Source organism: Lathyrus oleraceus, chromosome 6, assembly GCF_024323335.1.
Source record: "Lathyrus oleraceus cultivar Zhongwan6 chromosome 6, CAAS_Psat_ZW6_1.0, whole genome shotgun sequence".
NCBI classification, from domain to species: Eukaryota; Viridiplantae; Streptophyta; class Magnoliopsida; order Fabales; family Fabaceae; genus Lathyrus; species Lathyrus oleraceus.
The window spans coordinates 515,917,666-515,941,111 of record NC_066584.1 but is presented as its reverse complement, the minus strand read 5'-3'; the positions used below and the strand labels follow the sequence as shown (position 1 = coordinate 515,941,111).

The window sequence follows — 23,446 nt, the reverse complement described above, 5'->3', positions numbered from 1 at the left end:
TCTCTTCCAATTCTTGACAGTAAGAATTGGATCCGATGGTGAAAACAGATGTAATCTCTGTTTGGCTTTCATGAAACCATAGCAGTTGTTACTAATGGCGTCCTTGAGCTTGCTGCAAATGCAACCGATGCTCAGAGAGTTGCGAACAAGGGGGAAAAGAAGAAATACTGCAAGGTCGTGTGTTTCATTCAATCGGCGGTAACCTCGATAAATTTTGACAAGATCTATCATGGTGAATCAGAGAATGAGGAATGGGAAATTCTTGTCAAGTAGTATGAAGGAGGTGAGAAAGTCAAAGTGGTCAAATTGCAGACTTTACGACGACAGTATGAATTGCTACAGATGAGAGAAGATGAAAAGATTACAAGTTATGTGTCGAAGGTGCAGGATATCGTCCATCTTATGAAAGGTTATGGTGAAACCCTAACTGATAAGATGATAGTTGATAAGGTAATGTGTATGTTGACCTCTCATGTTATCATAGCTATTAAAGAATCCAACAATCTTGAAACCATGAAATTGGAAGATTTGGTTGGTTCGTTGGAGGCGCATGAAATTAGGAATGTTGAAAGGAAAGAGGTTCAAGATTCGATTCAAGCATTGCAGGCTCAAGCATGGAAGCAGCATGAAGGTTCCAACAAATTCAAATGTAAAAGAGACAAGACTTAGAGCAAAAAGTCTTGGTTGAACCCTAAAAAGAAGAAGGTCGATGATAGGGCTTCTGAATCCTTGAAAAGAGGAGGAGGAAACCCATATCAGAAAGAGAAAAAAGGTGTGCAATGCTTTAACTGTGAAAAGTGGGATCACTTGGCCAAACATTGTTGGTACAATAATGACAAGGGAGCGACAAAAGAAAGGATGAAGGAGTTAACCTTGTACACGAAGATTCAGATGATTATGAAGATATGATGGTTGAGGCTGTAGTTACAGATGACCATGTCGACTCCAAGATTTGGTTCCTCGACTCAGACTACTCAAATCACATGATTGGTCGAAAAGTGTGGTTAGAAGATTTCGACTCGTCAAAGAAGAGCAAGGTCAAACTTGCTGATAATAGCATGTTGCAAGAAGAAGGTACTGGCGACATAGTAATTCAAAGGAGCAATGAAGGAAAATCTATGATCAAATATGTACTATATGTACCTAGAATGAAGTGTAATCTTCTAAGTGTTGAACAACAGGTCAAAAAAGGTTTCTCAGTGGTTATGAAAGATGGATCCTTAGAACTATTTGACACTCAAAATAATTTGGTCTTGAAATCTCCTTTGTCGAAGAATAAGAAATTCAAAATCATGATTAGTTCGACTGCAGTACAATGTCTAAAAATTGTTGTCCACCACAAGAATAGTTGGTTGTGGCATTTGTGTTTTGGACATTTGAACTTTAGATCACTCAATCAAATGATTACTCATGATATGGTAATTTGTATACCAAGTCTGGAGATTACCGACAAAATTTGTGAAGGTTGTCTAGTCAGAAAGCAATCTAGAAAGTCTTTCTTTTGACTATGCCAATGAGATCCTCCTACATATTCGAAGTTGTACATTCAAATGTATGTGGTCCTTTTGAGGAGCGTACCATTGGTGGAAATATGTATTTTTTCTGAAGAGTTTAGTCGAATATCGTGGATCTATGTGATCAAGAGAAAGGATGAAATATTCAAAATCTTTAAGAGATTCAAGATGCTTGTCGAAAACTAGAGTGAGAAGAAGATCAAAGTTCTGCAAACAAATGGAGGTGGCGAATACACATCCAAAATGTTTGAAGAGTTTTATGCAAAACATGGAATTGATCATGAGGTAACTGCTTCTTACACGCCTCAACATAATGGAATAGAAAAAAATTAGAAACAAGACCATATTGGACATGGCAAGATGCATGTTGAAGCTGAAGAATTTTCCAAAATCCTTATGGGGTGAAGTTGTTTCCACTGCTGGTTATATTCTGAACAGGTGCCCGATCAAGAAGTTGAAGAACAAGGTTCCTGAAGAAGTTTTAAGTGGAAAATGACCACCAGTGAGTCATCTGAAGGTGTTTGGATTTATTTGTTACGAGCATATTCCTGATGCTAGAAGAAGGAAGCTTGATGACAAGAGTAAACCTATGATTCTTGTAGGATATCATAAAATTGGTGCATACATGCTGTTCAATTCAATTAATCAGAAGATCATGATAAATCAAGATATAATGATTGATGAAAATTCTTCCTGGGATTGAAATTTTGGTGATCCAAATGACAAGCCATTGATGAGCTATGATTTCGACAAAGCAAGTAATGATGTCAAAGTCAAAGATATTATTGATATTCTAGTCGAATTAGAAGCAGTTGCTGACATGCCCAACACAGTCGAAGTCGTAGATATTTTAGCTAGTACTAGTCAAAGACCTTAAAGAACTAGAGTTCGTCCAACAAGACTTCAAGACTAAGAAGTGAATAATGATGATGAAATCACGCCAGATGGAGAATTATTTCATTTCTCCTTACTTGCATGTGTTGAACCAATCAACAATAGGGAAGCCTTAAACGATAAAAAGTAGAATCCAGTTATGGTCGAAGAGTTACAAGCAATCAAAATAAACAACACATGGGAGTTAGTCAAATTGGCAGCACATACAAACGCTATTAAAGTGAAGTGGGTGTTCAAGTTGAAGCACAATGTTGATGGGTCGATAGTAAGACATAAGGCAAGATTGGTAGCTCAAGGTTTTCTTCAAAGATAAGGAGTCGACGACTCTGAAGTATACGCACCAGTAGCAAGATTGGAGACTGTTCAACTAGTCGTCGTCTTGGCATGCAATTAAGGTTGGACGACATTTCACTTAGATGTGAAATCAACATTTTTGAATGATCCTCTAGATGAAGAGGTATATGTTACACAACCTCTTGGGGTTGTGATTCAGGAGGAAGCAGGAAAAGTATACAAGTTGCACAAAGAGATATATGGTCTCAAGCAGAAACCTAGGGCATGGAACAAGAAGATCGACTCATACTTAGTCGAATTGAGATTCGTCAAATGAAAATCTGAGTATGATGTCTATGTTCAGGTTATGGCATAAGATATAACAATAATCTGCTTATATGTCGATGACTTGTTAGTAACTAGAAATAGCTTGGAGAACTTGTTAAAGTTCAAAGAGCTGATGAAGAAGAAATTTGAAATGTCGTATATGGGAAAGTTGTCTTAATTCCTAGGCATGGAATTTCAAATGTCGAAGCAAGGTACGACATCAAAGAAATTATGTCACAGAGATACTCAAGAGATTCTGGATGGATGATTTGACTCCTACATTTTCACATATCGAACCAAACTTGAAGTTGGAGAAGCATGGAGAGGAAGACAAATTCAATGCAACTTTGTTCAAACAAATTATCGGATCTCTGAGATATGTGTGCAACAATCGACCTGATATAAGTTTCTCAGTCAGATTACTGAGTAGATACATGAGTGAATGAAGGGTTTCACACATGAAGGCTGCAAGAAAAATCCCGAGATACTTAAAAGGATCGATAAAATATGGAATTCTATTTCGATGAGACTCTAAAAGCAAATAAGTTACGGTTACTTACTATTCAGATGTTGATTGGTGTGGAGATAAGGAAGATTGAAGAAGTATAACTGGTTATTTCTTTCAAGTATTTGGTGTCCCAATCTCATGGTACTCGAGAAAGCAACTTGTGATCGCATTGTCATCGTGTGAGGATGAATATATAGCAGGATCCTATGATGTGTGTCAAGCAATTTGGATTAGATTTATGCTGGAAAAAATGGATGTCGAAGTGAAGAAACCTCTGGTGTTGTAGATCCACAACAAGTCAGCCATAAATCTTGTGAAGAATTCGGTTTTTCATGGAAGGAGTAAGCACATCGAAGCTAGATTTTTTTTCCTTAGGGAGAAGGTAAATCAAGGAGAACCTGAAGTAAGACGTTGCTCAAGTGAAGCACAGTTGACCAATATTTTCACCAAAATATTGAAGATCGGCAAATTCTTAAATTTGAGAAAGAAATTAGGAATAATTCATAGCGACTATGATTAGCATATGTACGATAACTTGGATTATAAGGGGGTGTGTTGAGATGTAAGATATAATCCAAGTTGTGTGTAGCCTAAGGCCAAAAAGATAATTAAGATTAAGAGTTGTTACTTAGTAGTCAAGTAACTTTGTATATAAATACATGTAAATGTAAATTAGTTTGTAACACAATCATTCTTCAACAATAGAATCCTTATGTTCATATTCTCTTTCTCTTTTCTCTCCTCACAAAAGTGTCTTACGCACTAAAAAAAACTCTTCATCCTTTTTCTATATACCCTTCTGAGCTATTTCATTGCATAACCCTAGAAAAATCTTACAATAATTCACTTCCAATTCCATCTTTTAGGGTTCTATTCAATTCTTCCTTAATTATGAACTTTGTTAAATTCTTAAATGAAATTCATATTCAACTACCACATTTCATATCCAATCGCTAACATATGAATTCAAATCTTCTTATTCATCTTGATCATAATCATTACCCATAAATAAACTTTTTGGAGAAAAAAATGAACTTAAATGGAAACATCAAATTGCATCGATTCATTTACTCATTTAGCATCAATAAAACCTAAAAACAATTATCTAAAAATTTGTGGTTTTGATTGGATTTGTGTTTTAAAATTTTTGAATTTAATTGTTAGATGGAGAATGAGTTAAATTTGTTTATTTTTAATTTTTATGGATTTTGATATAAATTTGTTCAAGGTTATGATAAAGATGAAGAAGGAGAATTGGAAAGAAGATGAACAAATGTAAAAAAATATTACGTGTTGGTGATGCATTGTTAGATTCAATGGACTTTTAATTTTCAACATCGAATCAAATAGTTAAATTTTAAAAATAATAATAAGGTTCATTATTAACACTCAATAATATTATTCTATCTTAGATATTTACACTTAAATGTTAATAAATTAGAGTAACTTGACTCAGTAAAATTATATTTAAAGGACTATAAAGTAATGTTTATTAACTCAGAGATGAAAATGAAATCATAAATTAAATTAAAGGCTAAGTAAGATTTTAAGTAAAAAGTGAACCAGACCTAAAATGTAATTAGGCAAGTTTAATGGATCGAATTGAAGATATTTATTATGTTCTTTATTGTGTCTTGAACGGAATAAAACGCGTTTTAATATTGTATTTGAATTTAAATTAAATTTTTTTATTTTGCAATAAAAGTTGAGTGTTATGGTATGTGACACCTTAATGCAAATGTTTTATAAAATTAAGAAAAAAATTATCATGGATTTAAGGTGTTACATCTCTGACTCTCTTAAAAAGCTCTTGTACACGTCTCTTCTAGAATAATCAAAATTTTCATACCCACCCGTTTGTATTGCAAAGAAACCATAGGTACGTGAGATTGAGATGCTATATTTTCTCATTGTTTTCCTTTGATATTTGTCGTACTCGCACATCTACCTATGTGCAGGAAGCATCGTCTCGTACTAGTTACTAACAAACGAATGATTGTGGGCATCATCAAACAATTTAATATATCATCGATTTGAACTAAAATCAAGAATTGTTTGTTGGACTACTACGCATTTGCTATTCCTAACAACATGATTCTTTCTACCAGCAAATCCATGTAAACATGCGTACTAGTTATAAAAATTAAAAGATACCTCACGATCAGCAAAGTGGTACCTCATCATTTAAATAGAACAAGTCTCTTTGAAGTTTATTTTCTCTAAATCATCCATCGAATCAACTGCATTTTCAGCATCAAAATTGTACCCATTTCCATTATTGTCTGCCTCTAATACTTCATCTTCACAGGATGACGAGTCTGTACTCTCAACAAAATAGTTAGTTCCCTACAAATTGATTGCAAATCAGTCAATAAAGTTCAACATCCTTGACGATACCAACATAACTAATAACATGTGACCACTTTAAACTTTTCACAGAGTCAACATCGGTAAATTCAATGCATTGTGCACCCTTAAAAATATCTAGAATCTCCTCAATATCAATGGAACTCTTGCAATTACCTACAAATATTACACAAAATAACTTTGACAACTACATTCAATATCATGAAAAAACCTATAACTCATTTCAAATAAGACTCAATAATGCTCCTATAAGATTCAACAAAATCAAAATTTGAATGTTAATAGATCTCGAAAAAATTGAAAAGATAACAGTTGTTTTTAACCTAAGAGTACTCTTTTCAAATTTGATATGAAATGATGAAGATGAGATTTCAAAACAATAAAACCAAAAAGAATCTTTTTCTGCTATGTAAATGAGGCTGATGAAAAAGAGGTTTCAAAACGATAATGTCAAATAATTTTTTTTTTTAATGAAGATGAGGATGACAAAATTTCAAATGGAGTAACAAATTGAGTTTTTATTGGAGGTGTATATCTAAATTATTCAATTTTAGAGGTGTATTACTAAATAAAAAGAAGAAGAATATAATAAATAAAAGATGTCTCTTTATTAAAAAAAAACAAAAAAAAAACATAAGAGGTAAAAATGGACAGTTGTCTAGTAAGATTTGTTTTACTTGATATTTCAGTGAGGTTTTTTTTTTCAGTTCTTTTTTCTTTTAATTTTGATCTATGGTTAGATTGTTTTTCCATTTAAAAAGAAAACTAAAATCATAGTTAATAGTCTTTTGTGGTAACATAATATCTGGATATCCAACTTATGTGTTTATTATATATCATATGATTTATTATTGTATAGATTTCACATAGAATATTATATATTTACTTTTGTATGCAAATTTTGCTATATTTTTACTCTGATGTTAAGTTAATGCAAACTATTGTTTGGAAACAATGGATATATATATATATATATATATATATATATATATATATATATATATATATATATATATATATATATATATATATATATATATATATATATATATATATATATATATATATATATATATATATATATATATATATATATATATATATATATATATATATATATATATATAAATAACATGTATGATTGAATAATATTTTTATTGACACAACGCTGAATTAAAACTAGTTCGATATGTTAGATTTAACTTTTATTATTGATAAAAGGATTTTTAAATTCACATAAATAAAATCATTATTCTGATTATAGTTTAGTCAGGTTCACTCTTTATTTGTTTATAGATTTTTTTTAATCAGAAGATAATAAATTAAGTTATAAAATAGGTTATCCTTCGATACCATTAAAAATGAAAAAAAGAATATAAAAAATTTGTAGGGTAGACCAAAATCCAAGTAGGAGTTGGTTCAAAATAAACCAACAGTTTCATTAAAATTCTTTGCTTGTAATTATTAAAGAAATGTGAAGGAAAAAAAGTGCAGAACTCCTAGAATAAACTTAAGAGAATCTATACTTAGGAAGGTCATGTTTATTTCTAGAAAAGAATATCACAAATGTTATCAGGGATAGTATCCCACCATTGTTCATGAATAAATAAATCAATATTAGCAATACAATTATCACACTGATTATTTTCAAGATAAATGTTAGAGATAATTAAAGTCATCTTTTAAATAATCTCAACACAACATAGTCATCTAATTCTTAAGTCCGACTCAAATAATTTGAAGGCCTTATTGTAATATTAAAAGTGGACCCCTAAAAAAATACAATTCGTAAAATAATTATCTCTAATAATTTTTTTAAATAAAACCAATAATATCAAGAATAGTCATGCTTGTAAGTATCATAAAAAAGAACTATACTCTAATCAATAACATTAAAATTCAAGTCCAAGTTAATATTATCATCAACATTCTACATATTTAAAAAGAGTCGTCCTTCTAACACTTTTTGAAGTAAATTCATTAACCAAGTTTTCATTTTGAATTGTCTCTAACAAATAATTCTCAATTATTATTAGTGATAAGTCATTAAGTCTTTTTTGTGAAATAGTAGATCGCGAGTAAGACTTCAACAGTTTTAATTTTGAAAAACTTCTTTCGACAGAAACAATTGTCACAAGAATAGTAAGTAAAATTCTATAAGCAATAATTATATGGGGAAACAATCCATGCCTTTCAATAATTGTAATATATTAATAGGTGATTTTTTTCTTCAGACAATATATCCCTTAGTAACCTTAACTCCACACATAGTTCTTCTCCATAAACATCAGATTAGTCATTATGTTTTAATGTCTCTTCAAAATGATTATAATAACTCTCCAAAGTTGCACTCTCCAATGATTATAACTTGTGAGAAGTAAACAAAAAGTCAAAAATATTTTTATATTGTTGGTATTGCTCAAATCTCTTCTTAAGAGATACAATAGCTTGATCAAGAAGATAAAGAAAACAATGAACCCTAAAAGATTCCTCTTCAGATACCTCAACTAACGGGGTATTCAAATTCCCATCAAACTGTATTTTCCTTCTAATTATACGTCTTTGAGGAAGGTCAATATTCAATTCAATAGCAATTTCTTTAGTATATTCCGATGCCTTATTAAAACCAATTTCTCTATACCTCTCAAAAAAATGAAATCATACACTTTATTTTTTCTATAGCAACGCCAATAAGCATATCCTTTGAGTGTAAAAGTTTGCTAAAAAAATTAAGTTCAAATAATAATTCAAATCAAATAATTGTAGTCATTAAAAACTCAAAGTTATCAAACTCGTTTGTTACTAAGGATTTAGCTTCACTTCTTATTTTAGAATCAAGGTCCTTTTTCAACACTTCAAGCAAGGCTTCTCTAAAATCTGACATTTGAGTTCTTATAGCTTTTCCACTATTTATATGACTTTCCCAACGAGTGGATGATAATAATTTTGGAGTCATCCCTTTTACATTATCTTTTAAAATTTGTCATCTCTTAGAAGAATTTTCAAAACTATTATAAATGCGTTGAACAACTCCAAAAAAAATCCCTAGCTTTAATACATGAGTTAGCCATACCACACAATGCCAAATCAAAGACTATGACAACCACAAGGAGTATAAAAGACGCTCGGATTCATGTCTAGAAATTTCTTCTGTACACCTTGATGTTTTCCTTTCATATTTGATCCATTATCATAATCTTGTCCTTGCACATCAAATATATTAAGATCAAAGTTTTTTATTTTATTTTACCAAACATCAAAAAGCCCTTGTCCAGATGTATCGTTCACATTCAAAAATCCTAAAAATGATTCCACAATGCTAATAGAAGTTGAAGAAACATCCATATATCATATTATCAAAGACATTTGTTCTTGGTGACTAACATCTAGAGTACAATCAAGTATCAATGAGGAATACTTTGCTTGTTTGGTTTTTCTAATGATTTCATTTTTAATTGTAGAAGCAAGCAAAAGTACTAATTCGTTTTGAATGTTATGTCCAAGAAAATGACCATGAACATTATCATTTGCAATACGTCTAATATATTCTTGGACAATTGGATCAAATTCAACCAACATTTCAATTAAACTCAAAAAAATTCCATTGGTATTTTGGTATAATCTCTCATTAAAACCACAAAAGGCCAAATTATGTTTAATGAGAAATTTCACTGTTGAAAATTCTTTTTAAAACACTTTTCCAATGATCCTTTTCTTTGTTAATCAATCTTTGAGATGTTTTATCAATTGTTTGAAAATTTTGCAATCTTTGACGCAACTCATTCGAAGTAATCATATTCTTAACATGTTACATGCATGTCTCGTACTCTCTAAGCCTTTCACCAACATGTGCCCAATCACCAAAATCTTCATTTGCTAATTGACTTTTATCAATCCCTTTTTAAAAAAATTTACAACAAAAACAGAACATTCTATCAAACATTTTTGTATAAACAAGTCAATCTCTATCACACTTCTCTGCATTTGATAAAACTCTAATATACAAATTAATTATAAAACACCTAGATGATTTATATTTAGGACCCTTCACTATATAGAAATCTCTTTTAGGATCTTTTAAAGCTAATAAATTAATCATTTTAGACTCAAGAGAATCCCAAATTCTTGGATCAAATATATCTTCACAATTATCATTAACACTGTTAACATTCTTAGTATCTAAATGATGAATTTCAGTAGCATCAAAATGAATATTATCCTCCATAGTTTCGGCGCTAACTAATTCTTCAAAATTTCTTAAATTGATATTATCAACATTTGAATTTTCAACACAAACTTGTGGTTCTTTTATAAGAAATTTATCAAGAGCTCTGGCTTGAGATTGAGTTAGCTCATTAAGTATTTCCTTTTTGATACGTTTCTCATATTCTGAATCAAACTTTCTAAGCTTATCAAGTAATTTAAGAGACATAATAGAATAATGAAAAAAATTAAAACCTAAACTTTCTCACTATTCTTGATTAAATCTGCTTCATTGAATTTGAACCAAATACACAAGGTTGAAGTTGAATCAAAAAATAAAATTAAAAGATAATTAATTATTTGCAAATAAAATCATAATTTAACAAATAAATAAATAACAATTAAAAAATATATTTATAGAATTTATATGTGAGAGAAAAAGAAAAAAGAGAAAATATACACACAACTTTATATATATTTGTTGATTATAATTTATAAAAGTTATGCAAATGGTAGTCCATTAATAAATTAACCCAACAAAAAACAAATGGTATGGTTTTTTTAAAGAGTTTGTATTCATTATGTTTATTAGAAATTAGGATTAGCGTTGAATGTTCGCATTAACATAAATGAACTTTTTATTCTCTCACAAATTTGTTATTAGGTTTTTCCGTTACTTCTTCATATCTCACAAACTTGTCATTCAGATTTTTCTTTACTTCTATATTGTTCTTCTTCATACTATTTATGTGTGATGCAATCTCTTTGATTTGTAATTGTGAGTTGCTGCTATTAATTGTTATGTTGAATTTGTTAATTATGCCATTTGTGTTTGATTAATTTCATAAGAATTTTTAGATGATTATTTGTTTTACTCTATTGTTATTTTTAATCATGAAGATTATTCATCTATATGATCCCCCATTACTTCAATCATAGAAAAATATGTCTAAATTATGAGTTGAAATTATCAATATAAAAATCATATTAATTGTCTTTGACAATAAATGTCTAACTTTTATCAAACTTTTAAATGTTTACCTTTGATTTCTAGTTAAAAAATTTCTTAAAAATATGATTTGTTTGAGAGATCAACCCTCCAACTCGCTACTTTCTTATAAGTGCGACAAGTGAAATTTTAGGCTTAAAAATCTCGTTTTTTCGATGAATTGAAGTGGGGTAAGTCTAAATGGGGCGAGTCTGTTCAATTTTGTCACCCCTAATAAAAAAAATTGTAACCATAATAATCAAATTTTTTTATAATTTTTATAATATTAATCATTTGATCTTTTAAACAAATTTCACACTTTTAGATCTTGATGGTGGAAAAAATAAAAGCAATTGAAAATGAAAATTTAAAAAATTTAAAACAGAAATTCAATTAAAAATAAATAAACAACCATAACCAATACTCATGTTCAATGTTTAGTTTCCGCTGCTACAGTAAATTCTTCATCCTTTATTTATATGCCTTTTTTAGCTATTTCATTACATAACCCTAGAAAAATCTCATAATAATTCACTTCCAATTTTATCTTAATTCTTCCTTAATTTCACATTCAACTACCACATTTTATATCCAATCGCTAACAATGCCTAAATTTTCTTATTTATCTTTATCATAATCATTACCAATGCCTAAATTTTCTTATTTATCTTTATCATAATCATTACCAATGCCTAAATTTTCTGAACAAAAAATGGATCTCAAAGGAAACACCAAATTGCATCGATTTATTTGCTCATTTAGAATCAATAAAATCTAAAAATAATTATCCAAAAATTTGGATTTTGATTGGATTTGTGTTTTAAAAATTTTGAATTTAATTGTTAAGTTGATTATGAGTAAAAGATTTCTGGGTTTATTTTAAATTTTTATGGATTTTGATATGAATTTATTCAAGGTTAAGATATAGAGAAAGAAGGAGAAGAGGGGAGAAGATGAACAAATGTCAAAAATGTTATGTGTTGATCAGGGATGACCCGGAGCACGGGTGGGGGCCCAAGACACCATAAATTTTGGGGGAAAAATCTTTTATATATATATATATATATATATATATATATATATATATATATATATATATATATATATATATATATATATATATATATATATATATATATATATATATATATATATATATATATATATATATGTGTGTGTGTTTTTTTTTTTTTTTATATTACTTATTAGTAAAAAAAAACTTTTACAAGATACTAATTGTCATGTTGATTTTAACTTTTCAGGATTAAGTTTGATTTAGTGTTCAAAGACTTTTGAAACAAATTGATCAAAATTTAAGTTGAAGGTTAAAAATCAACATCAGATACTATTGTTTCATCTCTTTGATTGTTTGAAATATTGTCTGGAAAAAATTGACTAGTCATCTAAAACAAAAAAGAAAGAAACTAATTGAAATTGATAATAAATCTCAAAAGGGTGTTATTCATAATTTTTTTGAAAAACACCCTACAATTTCTATTTCAAATGATGCAAATCTAGGTAATTTGAACCTTGAAGCTGAGAGTTTAGAGAATGAACAACTAAATAGGATTGTTGAAGAGCAAAATATTTTGGTTGAAAACAATGAAAATGAAGATTATGGTGAAGCTGGAAATTTTGATGATGAAGGTTATAATAATGAAAATGAACATATCCATGTTTTTGTTGATGAACAACCTAACGTGTCTATTCTATTGGAAATTTATGATCCAAGAACATGGAATAACTATAACAATGACTTAAGAAATGATCTTAAAAGAGACATATCAATTGTAAATGGTCCTAAAGAGGTCTTTTTTGTTGCTACTACTATGTAATATTATGTACAGTCAGTATAAGTGTCAGTCCCGTTGGACTTAAGAGGTCTTTTTTCTTATGCTTCTCTTAGTTTCCTTTGTGTACTTTTCTTTTAAGTTTTATCTATGTGACAAAGCCACTAGTCTTAACGGTGTCAAGCTCTATGTAAAATATATTGGAAGCATATATATGTGAAGGAGTATGTTTTAATTAATTTAGTCTTGTTATTTTAAATTTTTAAATTTTTCGTATTTTTTTTTTAAATTTCTAAATTTTAATTAGAATTTCACTAATGGGACATAGGTTATCTCAAATACCTGGTTGGTGTTAGCTCCCGTGGAAAAAGATATTCAAACTGCTTTCTCTGCTATGTTCCTGTTTCTCCATCTATGAATTGAATTCCCATGTAATCCATTGCATATATAAGAGGCATTTTGGAAAAGTTTGGATTTTTTGTGGTAAAAAGGTGGAGAACCCAAATTCAGGGTTGGGGGAAAATGGGGGAAAGTTTGGTTTTTGAAGAGGGATTGTTGTTGTAGAGAACATGGTAGTGGTTATGGTGGTTACATTTCATGATTTGGGTGAGAGATGAGTGAGATATGGAGTTTTTGGGAGATGTTTCAATGGAGGAAATAGAGAGAGTTTTGTTGGAGAAGATGAATTTTGAAAAGAGAAAGCATGATGAAAAAGGGTGGGGCACGAGTTTTAAGTGACAAGGGGAGAGAAAATCAAAATTTGGTGTTTAGTGTAGTTTAAAAATGCTTCAACGAAATTAAAAGTGGTGATATGGGAAAAGAGGCGAAACAATTCAGCCAAACGCGACTTTGACATCCTGACAGACATCATGACCGTGAAGGACTGACTGCCATCTTTTTGAATTCAGATGATATTTGTCAGCATCATGAAGGGTCGTCTGTCATGCAAGTAAAGCATCATTTTTCAGCTTCGGTGGGCGAAAGTCATGGCTCACTCCTTTTTCACTCATTAGGTGCATAATTTTCTCTACCTTTACTATAATTAATTAGATTTTATTATTAGTACTTAAAGAAAACTAAAATTAGAAACTCGTGGGTTGCCTCCCACACAATGCTTCGTTTTATGTTGGTATCTTGACTCAATAAGGCTCGGTCCTCAAGGGGAGCAAAGGACTAAGGTACAACCTTGTCCTAACACATTACCAGAAGGATGGTAGTGCTTCAAATATTGAATGTTAACTAAAAATTTCCCAGTGGACTTAGTCCATACTTCCACTGCTTCTGACTAACTGACTTTGGTTACTTCAAATGGTCCTAAACATCTGGACTGGAGTTTCCCAGGAAACAACCTCAACCTAGAATTAAACAACAATACTAGCTCATTCTCATTAAACTCTCTCCTGGTGATGCGTTTGTCATGCAACTTCTTCGGCCTCTCTTTGTAGATAAAGGCATTTTCATACACATCTAACTGCAACTCTTCTAGCCCGTGTAAATCTAACATCCTTTTTCTCCTGGCAGAAGTATGATCCATGTTTAGGGATTTGATTACCCAATAGGCTTTGCGTTTTAATTCTACCAGGAGATGGCAAGATTTACCATAGACAAGCTTGAAAGGTGTGGTTCTTATAGGAATTTTATAAGTCATCCTATATACATAGAACACATCATTCAACTTTGTGTATTGGTACTTCCTTGAGGTGGAAATAATTTTCTAAAGTATTTTCTTAATCTCTATTTTAGAGATGGCCTTTATATGAACATCTCTAAAAATGGTGGGCTAATAAAGGCCATCCTGGAGAATCTTAGCAACATTCTTTGATATGCTCAGGTTCCCTCCATAGGGCGAAGAGTGACAATGGGTGGTAAATCTCTCAATTTCCTCCTCAGGAACACATTGGTGGAAAATACAGGTGACACCTATTTTAAACAGGAGAGCGTTATCCCAATAATGCTGACTCAGGTCATGGAAGAATCATTTCTTTTGGTGATAGGTCAAGTCGGGAGGCAAGACACCAGCGACAAGGTAGTTGACATAATCATACCACGTAATTGTAGATTTAGCTATAGATGATGCCTCTTATGGTTCCTTTTTTATGTTAGATTTGTCATCCTCGAGAAAATCACCGAGATGAGCATAACAGGGAGTTGCGTCTCTAACAAATGCTACCAGCCTATCGTAGGGGAAATAATCATTAATGGGTATTTCTTCAGCTTTACCATCATTGATCCTTGACAAGTGATCTGCCAATACATTTTAAATTCCTTTTTTTATCTCGAATTTCCATGTAAAATTCTTGTAGTAGTAAAACTCAACGAATCAGTCTCGACTCCATATCTCTTTTACTTAGTAGGTACCTAATAGTTGCATGGTCCGTGTATATGACAATTTTCTGTCATATTAGGTAGGAACAAAATTTATCAATTGCAAACACGATGGCTAGAAGATCTTTTTCAAGTAGCATAGTTGATATGAGCTTCATCTAGGGTCCTAGTGGCGTAATATATGGCATGCGGTTTCTTATCTTTGTGCTTTCCTAAAATAGCACCTACTGCGTAGTCACTAGTATCACACATGATCTCAAAGGGTTGGCTCCAATCTGGAGGTTGCATTATAGGGGACAAGGTCAATTCATATTTCAACAGTTGGAAGTACTCATGGCATCGTTCATTGAAGATGAGCTCAGCGCCATTCATCAAGAGACCAGTCAAGGGCTTAGTGATATTAAAGAAGTCTTTTATGAATTTCTGGTAGAAACCAGTGTGTCTGAGAAAGCTCCGGACTTCTCTTACGATTTTGGGAGGTTGTAGATTCTCAATCACTTCAATCTTAGGCCTGTCAACCTCAATTCCTATTGTGAACACCAGATGTCCGAGGATAATGCTTTTCTTCACTATGAAGTTGCCTTTCCCAATTTAATACAAGGTTGACCTTGACACACCTCTTAAGAACTTTTTCTAGGTTATCAAGATAGTTTTCAAAGTTTGACCCACACACATAAAAGTTATCCATGAAAACTTCCATGATATCCTCTATGAAGTCAACAAAGATGTTCATCATACACCTCAGAAACATAGTTGGAGCGTTACACAACCCAAATGGCATTCACTAGTAACAAAAAGTATTGTAAGGGCATGTGAAAGTAGTTTTCTCTTGATCACTTAGGTGAATTGGGATTTAAAATAATCATGAATGCCCGTCCAGGTAGAAGAAGTGAAAGTGCTTGGCTAAGCGCTCAAGCATATGATCAATAAATGGAAGAGGGAAGTGATCTTTCCTAGTGGTTTTATTCATATTTTTATAATCAATGCACATTCTCCACCCTGTTACTGTACGTATGGCTAAAGAATCTTATTTTTTTGTTCTTTACTACTTTTATTCCACCTTTCTTTGGTATTACATGTACCAGACTAACCCACTTATTGTCAGAGATAGGGTAGATTATCCCTGTATCAAGAAGCTTTAGTACTTCTTTCTTTACCACCTCGCTCATATTGGGGTTTAGCCTCCTATAGTGCTATCTTGAGGTTTTGGAATCCTCTTCAAGTAGAATCTGGTGCTTGAAACACATATGGGCTAATTCCTGTTGAGGTCACTGACGGTGTATCATATCGCCTTGGGATATCCTTTTAAAACATCAAGGAGTTTCCAATTTCTTCTCTACCTAGATCGCCATTTACTATGACATGTTAGTTAAGCTCACTATCTAGAAACTTATATCTAAGGTTTTGAGGAAGCTCTTTAAGCTCAATTTTCAATTGTTCTGTGTCAGGCATCAGATCAGGAGTAAGGGCGGGTCATTCTTCTAAACCTTCATCTAAATAAATCCCAACCTCGTCTTCCTTTAGTTCTGTTGTTGGTGTCGGAGACACAACTAACTCTATAGTCGGTAGTGCTTCTAACAACAACTCCTTTAAGCACTTGTCTATTATGTCTACAAAGCAACATGTGTCATCGAAGGTAAGCTTTGCTCTCTTTACATCTATTATAGCACCGGAAGTAGCTAAGAAAGGTCTACCTAACAAGATCATGATATGAGAGTTTTTTATAATGTCCATCACTAAAAAATTAGGAATATACATCTGGCTGATTCTTACTAGGATGTCTTCTACTATTCTTACTGGGTATTTTACTGATCGGTCAGCCAGCTGAAAGGACATCTTTGTTGGTTTCAAATCTCCTAAATAGAGCCTCTCGTAGATGGAAAGAGGAATAAAACTAACACTAGCTCCTAAGTTACATAAGGCTCATATGTCATAACATATCGATGACATAAGGTTTCAAATCTTCAATTTAGTCGGCATTTTATTTTCTATAATGGCGTTGCACTCTTCAGTGAGTTCCATCGTACTGCCATCACCGAGTTTCCTTTTGTTTGTTAAAATATCTTTCAGAAACTTATCATACGAAGGCATTTGGGTTATTGCCCCCGAAAAAGGAATAGTGATGTGGAGCATTTTCAAGAGCTCCACAAACATATTATATTTCCCATCTGTTTTAGACTTTGCAAGTCTTAGAGGATAAGGAATGGGCGACTTATAAAGAGGGGGAGGTACATATGGTTGTTCCTTATCTACTACCTCATTTTCCTTTAATGTCTACCTGTTATAAATAACTTGTGGTTCTATCTCAGGGTCTTTTTCTTTCTCCACACTCTTTCCTACGGTCTATTTTCTAACTCTCTTATCCACGGGGCCATTTAACTTCACCCCACTTTGCAGCGTTATGGCGTTAATGTGTCCCTTGGGTATAGGTTGCCACTGGCCATGCAATATTTCAGTGGGGGAAGTGGTAGCTACTTGTTGCTGGGCCACTTGAGAGATCTTGGTCTCTAGCACTTTATTATGAGTGGCCATATAATCCATTTTATTTCTCACTTTCTTAATCAGTCCATTGGTATGAACATTTTGGTTCATAAACTCTTTATTATGCTGAGTCTGAGACAATACAAAGTTTTCCATCATTAGTTCTAAATTAGACTTTTTGGGGGCAGTAGGAGCAACAGGGGTTCCTTTATGGTTTTCAAAACTAGGTGGAGGAGTGGGTATAGGGCTAGGTGCAAACAAAATATTATTATTCTTGTAGGAGAAATTTGGATGATTTCTTCATCCAGGATTATACGTGTTAGAATAAGGGTTTCCTTGCGCATAATTAACTTGGTTAGGGGTAGCCTCAACTAATAACTGACAGTCAACAGTGACATATCCTTGGACTCCACAGATTTCACAGTTGGGAGTCACGACAGCTACGGTAGCCGCAAGGTTAATGGCCAAGTTGTCGATCTTTTGAGTGAGAGCATCTACTTTAGAATTCATGTGATCGAAACTGCCTACCTCATAAATACCACCTTTTGGTTGTGCCTTTTCAACGGGAGTGTGTTCGTTTCCCCATTGATAACCATTCTGGGTCATATTCTCCATGAGTTGGTAAGCTTCTTGGAAGGGCTTGTCCATCATACTCTCTATGAGTTTTTAGAAACGTTAATTATTTCAATTTTCAACGCACTGAGTATATGTATTTTTCAAAAACACTTATTTTTTTAAGTTCTTAAATAGTGCTTATGAAGTACTCCCTCCGGTCTCAAATATAAGCAAAAAAAAATTAAATGGTCTTAAATATGAGTAAAAATCACCTATATTTATCACATTCAATGTCATTATTTCAAATGTACCTCTACTTTTTTCACATTTATATGTTTTTAACGATTTTCAAAGTAAAAAGTAGGGAGTTTTTTTAAAGAGATTTATACATTTATCTTAAAGGGGGCTTTTTTATTTTAAGTTGCTTATATATGAGACCAGGTAGAGTACTTGTTAGCATTTCCCATCTTAAAAATATATATTTAAAGTTGCATTGCAAATGAACATAATAATACATCTTTTTTATATGTTGTGAAACATTCATGTTTTATTGGAAATTAACAAGATAATACATTTTTGATGTATTGTGAAACATACATTTTTATTGAGTATATGCGATGAAGTCAAACTTTAATATTTATTTATTGCATTAAAGATATGACATTGATACATTTGCAAGTTTGCGAAAAAATATTTTAATTAAAAATATATAATTAAAGTTAAGGCCAACAAAAAAATATTTGTTAAAAATTCTATTGAAATAGTGTTTGAAATGTATAATTTGATTGAAAATATGTATTTTAATTAAAATTGATGGTTTAGTCAAAATTTAAATGAATTAAAATATGTGCATATAACATATTTTAATTGAGGTGTGAAGAAAGTTATTTCAAGGATATATGAGTGTTATAAATTCAAAATTTTGTATGGAGAATGAATAATGAAATTAGAATTCCTTATTTTCAAATTTTTTTAAGTATGACAAAAAATTGTTTATAAATGACTTACTCATTTCAATTTTCTGTACAATATTAGTTATTATTTTTTATTATACTTTTTATGTAATATTATTTGAATTACTCATTTAAAACACATGTTTCATTTAAAATATGTCTTTGTTTCTTTATTTGGTTTATCCATAATTGATTTCTTCAGAGTCAGAAACGATTTTCTTTGATCTGCGCGCTTAACAAAATTACTCCTTCCGTTCTTTTTTAAGTGTCATTTTTTGACTTTTTACACATACCAAGAAAGTTAATCATTATTGTTACTTTTTAAACAATAATTCTCATTTTATCTATAATACCCTTAATTATATCCTACATTCACTTTACTTTTTCTCTCTCTGTAATAATTGAATAGGGGTAATTTTGACAAAAATGCATTTAATACTACCTTGAATTTTATAAGTGACAATTAAAAATAAACAAAAATGTATAAAAAAAGTGACGCTTAAAAAGGAACGGATGGAGTATTGGAGTACAAAATTATTCTCTATACATATTATTCTTTATTATCATTAAAACTCAAAGATAGTTGCAGAATCAAACTTATTCCAACACTTAAAACATTAAACGAAATTCTAATATTTAAAAAATGAGATATGAATAATGAGCTAGAGGATGCTCGAAAATTATTGACTAGTATAATCATTTTGAATAGTTAGAGTTTGGTGAAATAAGAAATCAACAATATAGATAATAAACTCATCGATGGGGATTGAACTCATTATCATTACATCTTTATAATCAATAGATTTTCAACCAAGATAAGTGGTGCACTTCTAAGGATGTGATTTGTTACCTTGCATATGAAACTGAGGTAACACATTATATTCAACCGATGTTAAAGGATTTTTCTGTAATAATGTATGCATTAAAATGTGTGTATATTAAACGCATATTAAATATTTTATTGGATATGTAAAAAAAGTTATCTTGAGAATATATCCAAAGCGAAGAGTCTTGAAAATTCAAAAGTTGCATTAGAAAATGAAAAGATAATGCATATTTCATGTGTTGTGAAACATGCATTTTGTATTGGAAATGTGCAATGGATTTAAACTTTGAACTTTGTAGAATATTGAGTGCATTAAATTACGTGACAACAACTATATACACTTTTTGGTTATTATTATAAATAAATTTGATAATTAATGTATCTAGTCCTTATATGGACTAGATATATTGATTGTCAAATGTATCCAAAAAAACCAAAATTGTTTATAATAGTGACCCGAGTATGCATTTGTGAGTAAGTGAAAATATATTTTAAAATAATTAAAAAAAATACCTTAAAGTTTAAGCTATAAGGAAAAAATATTGTTCATAATACTCTTTTAATCAATTAAACAATATTGATTAAGATATAATGTATGCATTGAAACAATCGTATTTCAAATGTGTAAGTCGTATTGAAAACATGTGTTATATTAAAGTTGGTGATTTAATCAATTTTAAACCCATTAAAAGATATTTGTATTATATACACCATCATATCACTATTATTAACAAATATTTTATTTAAGGTTCAATGAATAAGTTATGTATCTGATTTAGATATAGACCAAATACATTAATTATTCAATAAACTTGAAAAGAGAACACTTACTTATAAATGTGTGAAAAAATATATTTTGAAGGGTCATTGTAACGAGTGTCACATAGACACTTTTTAAGGATTTCAATTTAAAAAAATAGTTTTTTTTAAACGCTGTTTATTTAAATTTTCAATACATTATAGATATGTATTAAACACTTTTTTTTAAACTCTTAAAGAATGTTTATGCAACACTCATTGGTATTTTCCATTTTAAAAACATATATTTAAAGTTGCATTGAAAATTAACATGATAATACATCTTTTATGTGTTGGGAAACATGTATATTTTATTGAAAATGAACAAAATAATCCATGTTTGTTTGATGAATCGTGAAACATGCATATTTTATTGGAAATGAACGAGATAATACAGCACAACACATCTTTGATTAATACATCATATTATCATTATTATAAACAAAATTGATTTTTTTTTGGTACATTTGACCGTCAATGTATTTAACTCATTAGTGGACTAGATACATTAACAGTCAAATGTATCAAAAAAAGTTAAATTTACTTATAATAGTGACCAGAAGGTTTAATATTTTATTGAGTATATGTGATGAGTCAAACTTTAATACTTCTTGCATTAAAGACATGACATTGATGCATTTGTAAATTAGCGAAAAAATATATTAATTAAAAATTATTAAAAGAATATCATTAAAGTTAAGACCGACAAAAAAAAATCTTTATTAGTAATGCTTTTGAAATAGGTGTTTTTAAAATGTATAATTTGACCGAAAACATGTATTTTAATTAAAATTGGTGATTTAGTCGAAATTTAAATGAATTAAAATATATAATATATTTTAAATGAGGTGTCAAAAAAGTTATTCCAAAGATATATTCAAATTTATGAGGCTTAGAAATTCAAAAGTTACACGGAGAATTAATAATGAAATTAGAATTACAACTCATTTTCAAACTTTCATATAATAAAAAGTTGTCCAAAATTGACTTATTCATTTCAAATTTCTATACAATATTAATTATTATTTCTTTATTATACTTTTTATTTGATATTATTTGAATCACTCAATATACTGTAATATTATATGAATACAATAATACATTATAACAATACTCTTAATAAATAATATAAAATTTATATATATTAATTTTTTATTTTATTATTTCGTAAGTAAAATTCATATATCCAACCTATGATAGGAAATTAAAAAATTTAAAGTAAATAATATTTAAATATCTAAAAGTATAATAATTAATTTAAAGAATTACATTAATATTACTTAGAATAAAAAATTTAAAAATAAACAAAAAAGTACTATAAATTGAGGGAGGGGCAAAGCTTCAAGTCATAGTAACATCATTCTATAGGCAACATTTTTCATAGTCACTTTAGTTTTATTGAAATTGTATTTCATCCATGGCTTCCAAAAACACATCTTCTCCACTTTCAAAATCCAACATGAAAACACATGCACACAACCTTTCATTATCAACAACTGCTACCAATAATTATGGAAGTCATGCTGCTGGAATCAAAAAAGCAATGAAGATTCTAGAAATTCAATTTGGGAATTCACATACATCATCAACATCGTCAACTAATAATAATGTTGTTGATGTCATCAACAACAACAATATGATGATGACGATGAATAATACTTCTTATCATTCAGATCTCATTACAGGCTCATCTAAATCACACATTATGTCATCTCAGACAATCGATTCTAGTGTTATTGGTGATGGTTATGATGTTCATGTTGGCACTGATCATAGCAAGATCAACAACATAAAGAACAAGAAAAATATTGATGATGGTAGAACACACAGTTTATCATGTAAGAAATATGGACCGTACATCTGTCCAAAGTGCAACCAAGTATTTGTTACATCACAAAAGTTTGCTTCACATGCATCAAGTCATTACAGGTTCGAAAGTGAAGAAGAGAGGAAAAAAAGATACATGTCCAGAATTCGAAAGAGACCAAATCTTCAAATTCATAAGCTCAATGATGGAACAACTACTCTTGTTCCTGTTTCTTCTTCGACGGTTCATCCACATGTTACTTCAGTCAATGATAATGCTCATAATCAGATAGCTTCACCTCCTCCAATTGGGGTCAAAATCAAATTTGAGTCTCCAGATAATTAATATGCTTGCCCAATATTGATCGAATACTTTCTTCATAATCCAATTAATTCTTACATGTTTGTTTTGCAGTACTTTTAGAACAACTTCAATTGTCTTTTCATTTAGTTTTTGATTTCTTGTTGAGTTAATCTTATTTGAGTGTATGTAATTTCAAACTTTATCATTTTAAGTACTTATATGAACAACTTTAAAACTTGATTATATTGTGTATGGCCGTTTGTCGTCTTCAGTTTCAGTTTGCTTGTTGTTGTTGATGATTTCGATTTTGGTATTCTTTTGCTTAACAATGGCATAACAAACTGAAAATAAATGTTGATGTTGATTTACAAGTATTGATTAATCTATATGGCGTAGTGGTAATGCAATTGTCTATCAAGCAGGTGAACTTATAAATGTCGTTTGTGAGAATTAGACGGAAATAATTTAAATGACGCTATTTGAAGACATAAAAGACTATATTGGTGTTTTTAAAAGTTAAGAGATCAGAAATAG

General features: G+C 30.4%; 2 protein-coding genes across 2 annotated transcripts; one reads left to right on the top strand and one right to left on the bottom strand.

Moving 5' to 3' along the window:
- Nucleotides 1-16,662: 16,662 nt before the first annotated feature.
- On the bottom strand, nt 16,663-17,280 carry LOC127096513 (uncharacterized). The gene is made up of 2 exons (XM_051035073.1): nt 17,217-17,280; nt 16,663-17,096 (listed from the first exon to the last, which is right to left on the bottom strand). Exons 1-2 carry the CDS (start codon nt 17,278-17,280, stop codon nt 16,663-16,665), a joined length of 498 nt encoding a protein of 165 aa, XP_050891030.1.
- A 4,889-nt stretch (nt 17,281-22,169) lies between these two features.
- On the top strand, nt 22,170-23,155 carry LOC127093093 (uncharacterized). The gene has a single exon (XM_051031991.1). The coding sequence runs from the start codon at nt 22,220-22,222 to the stop codon at nt 22,952-22,954; it is 735 nt and encodes a 244-aa protein (XP_050887948.1). The 5' UTR covers nt 22,170-22,219; the 3' UTR covers nt 22,955-23,155.
- Nucleotides 23,156-23,446: the final 291 nt, after the last annotated feature.

Excerpts from the sequence above, each read along its gene's own strand:
- LOC127096513 (XM_051035073.1), bottom strand. The coding sequence starts at position 17,280 with ATGCCTTCGTATGATAAGTTTCTGAAAGATATTTTAACAAACAAAAGG. Across the intron at positions 17,097-17,216 it reads AAGGAAACTCGGTGATGGCA|GAGCTAGTGTTAGTTTTATT; the intron begins GTACGATGGAAC and ends TATGTAACTTAG.
- LOC127093093 (XM_051031991.1), top strand. The coding sequence starts at position 22,220 with ATGGCTTCCAAAAACACATCTTCTCCACTTTCAAAATCCAACATGAAA.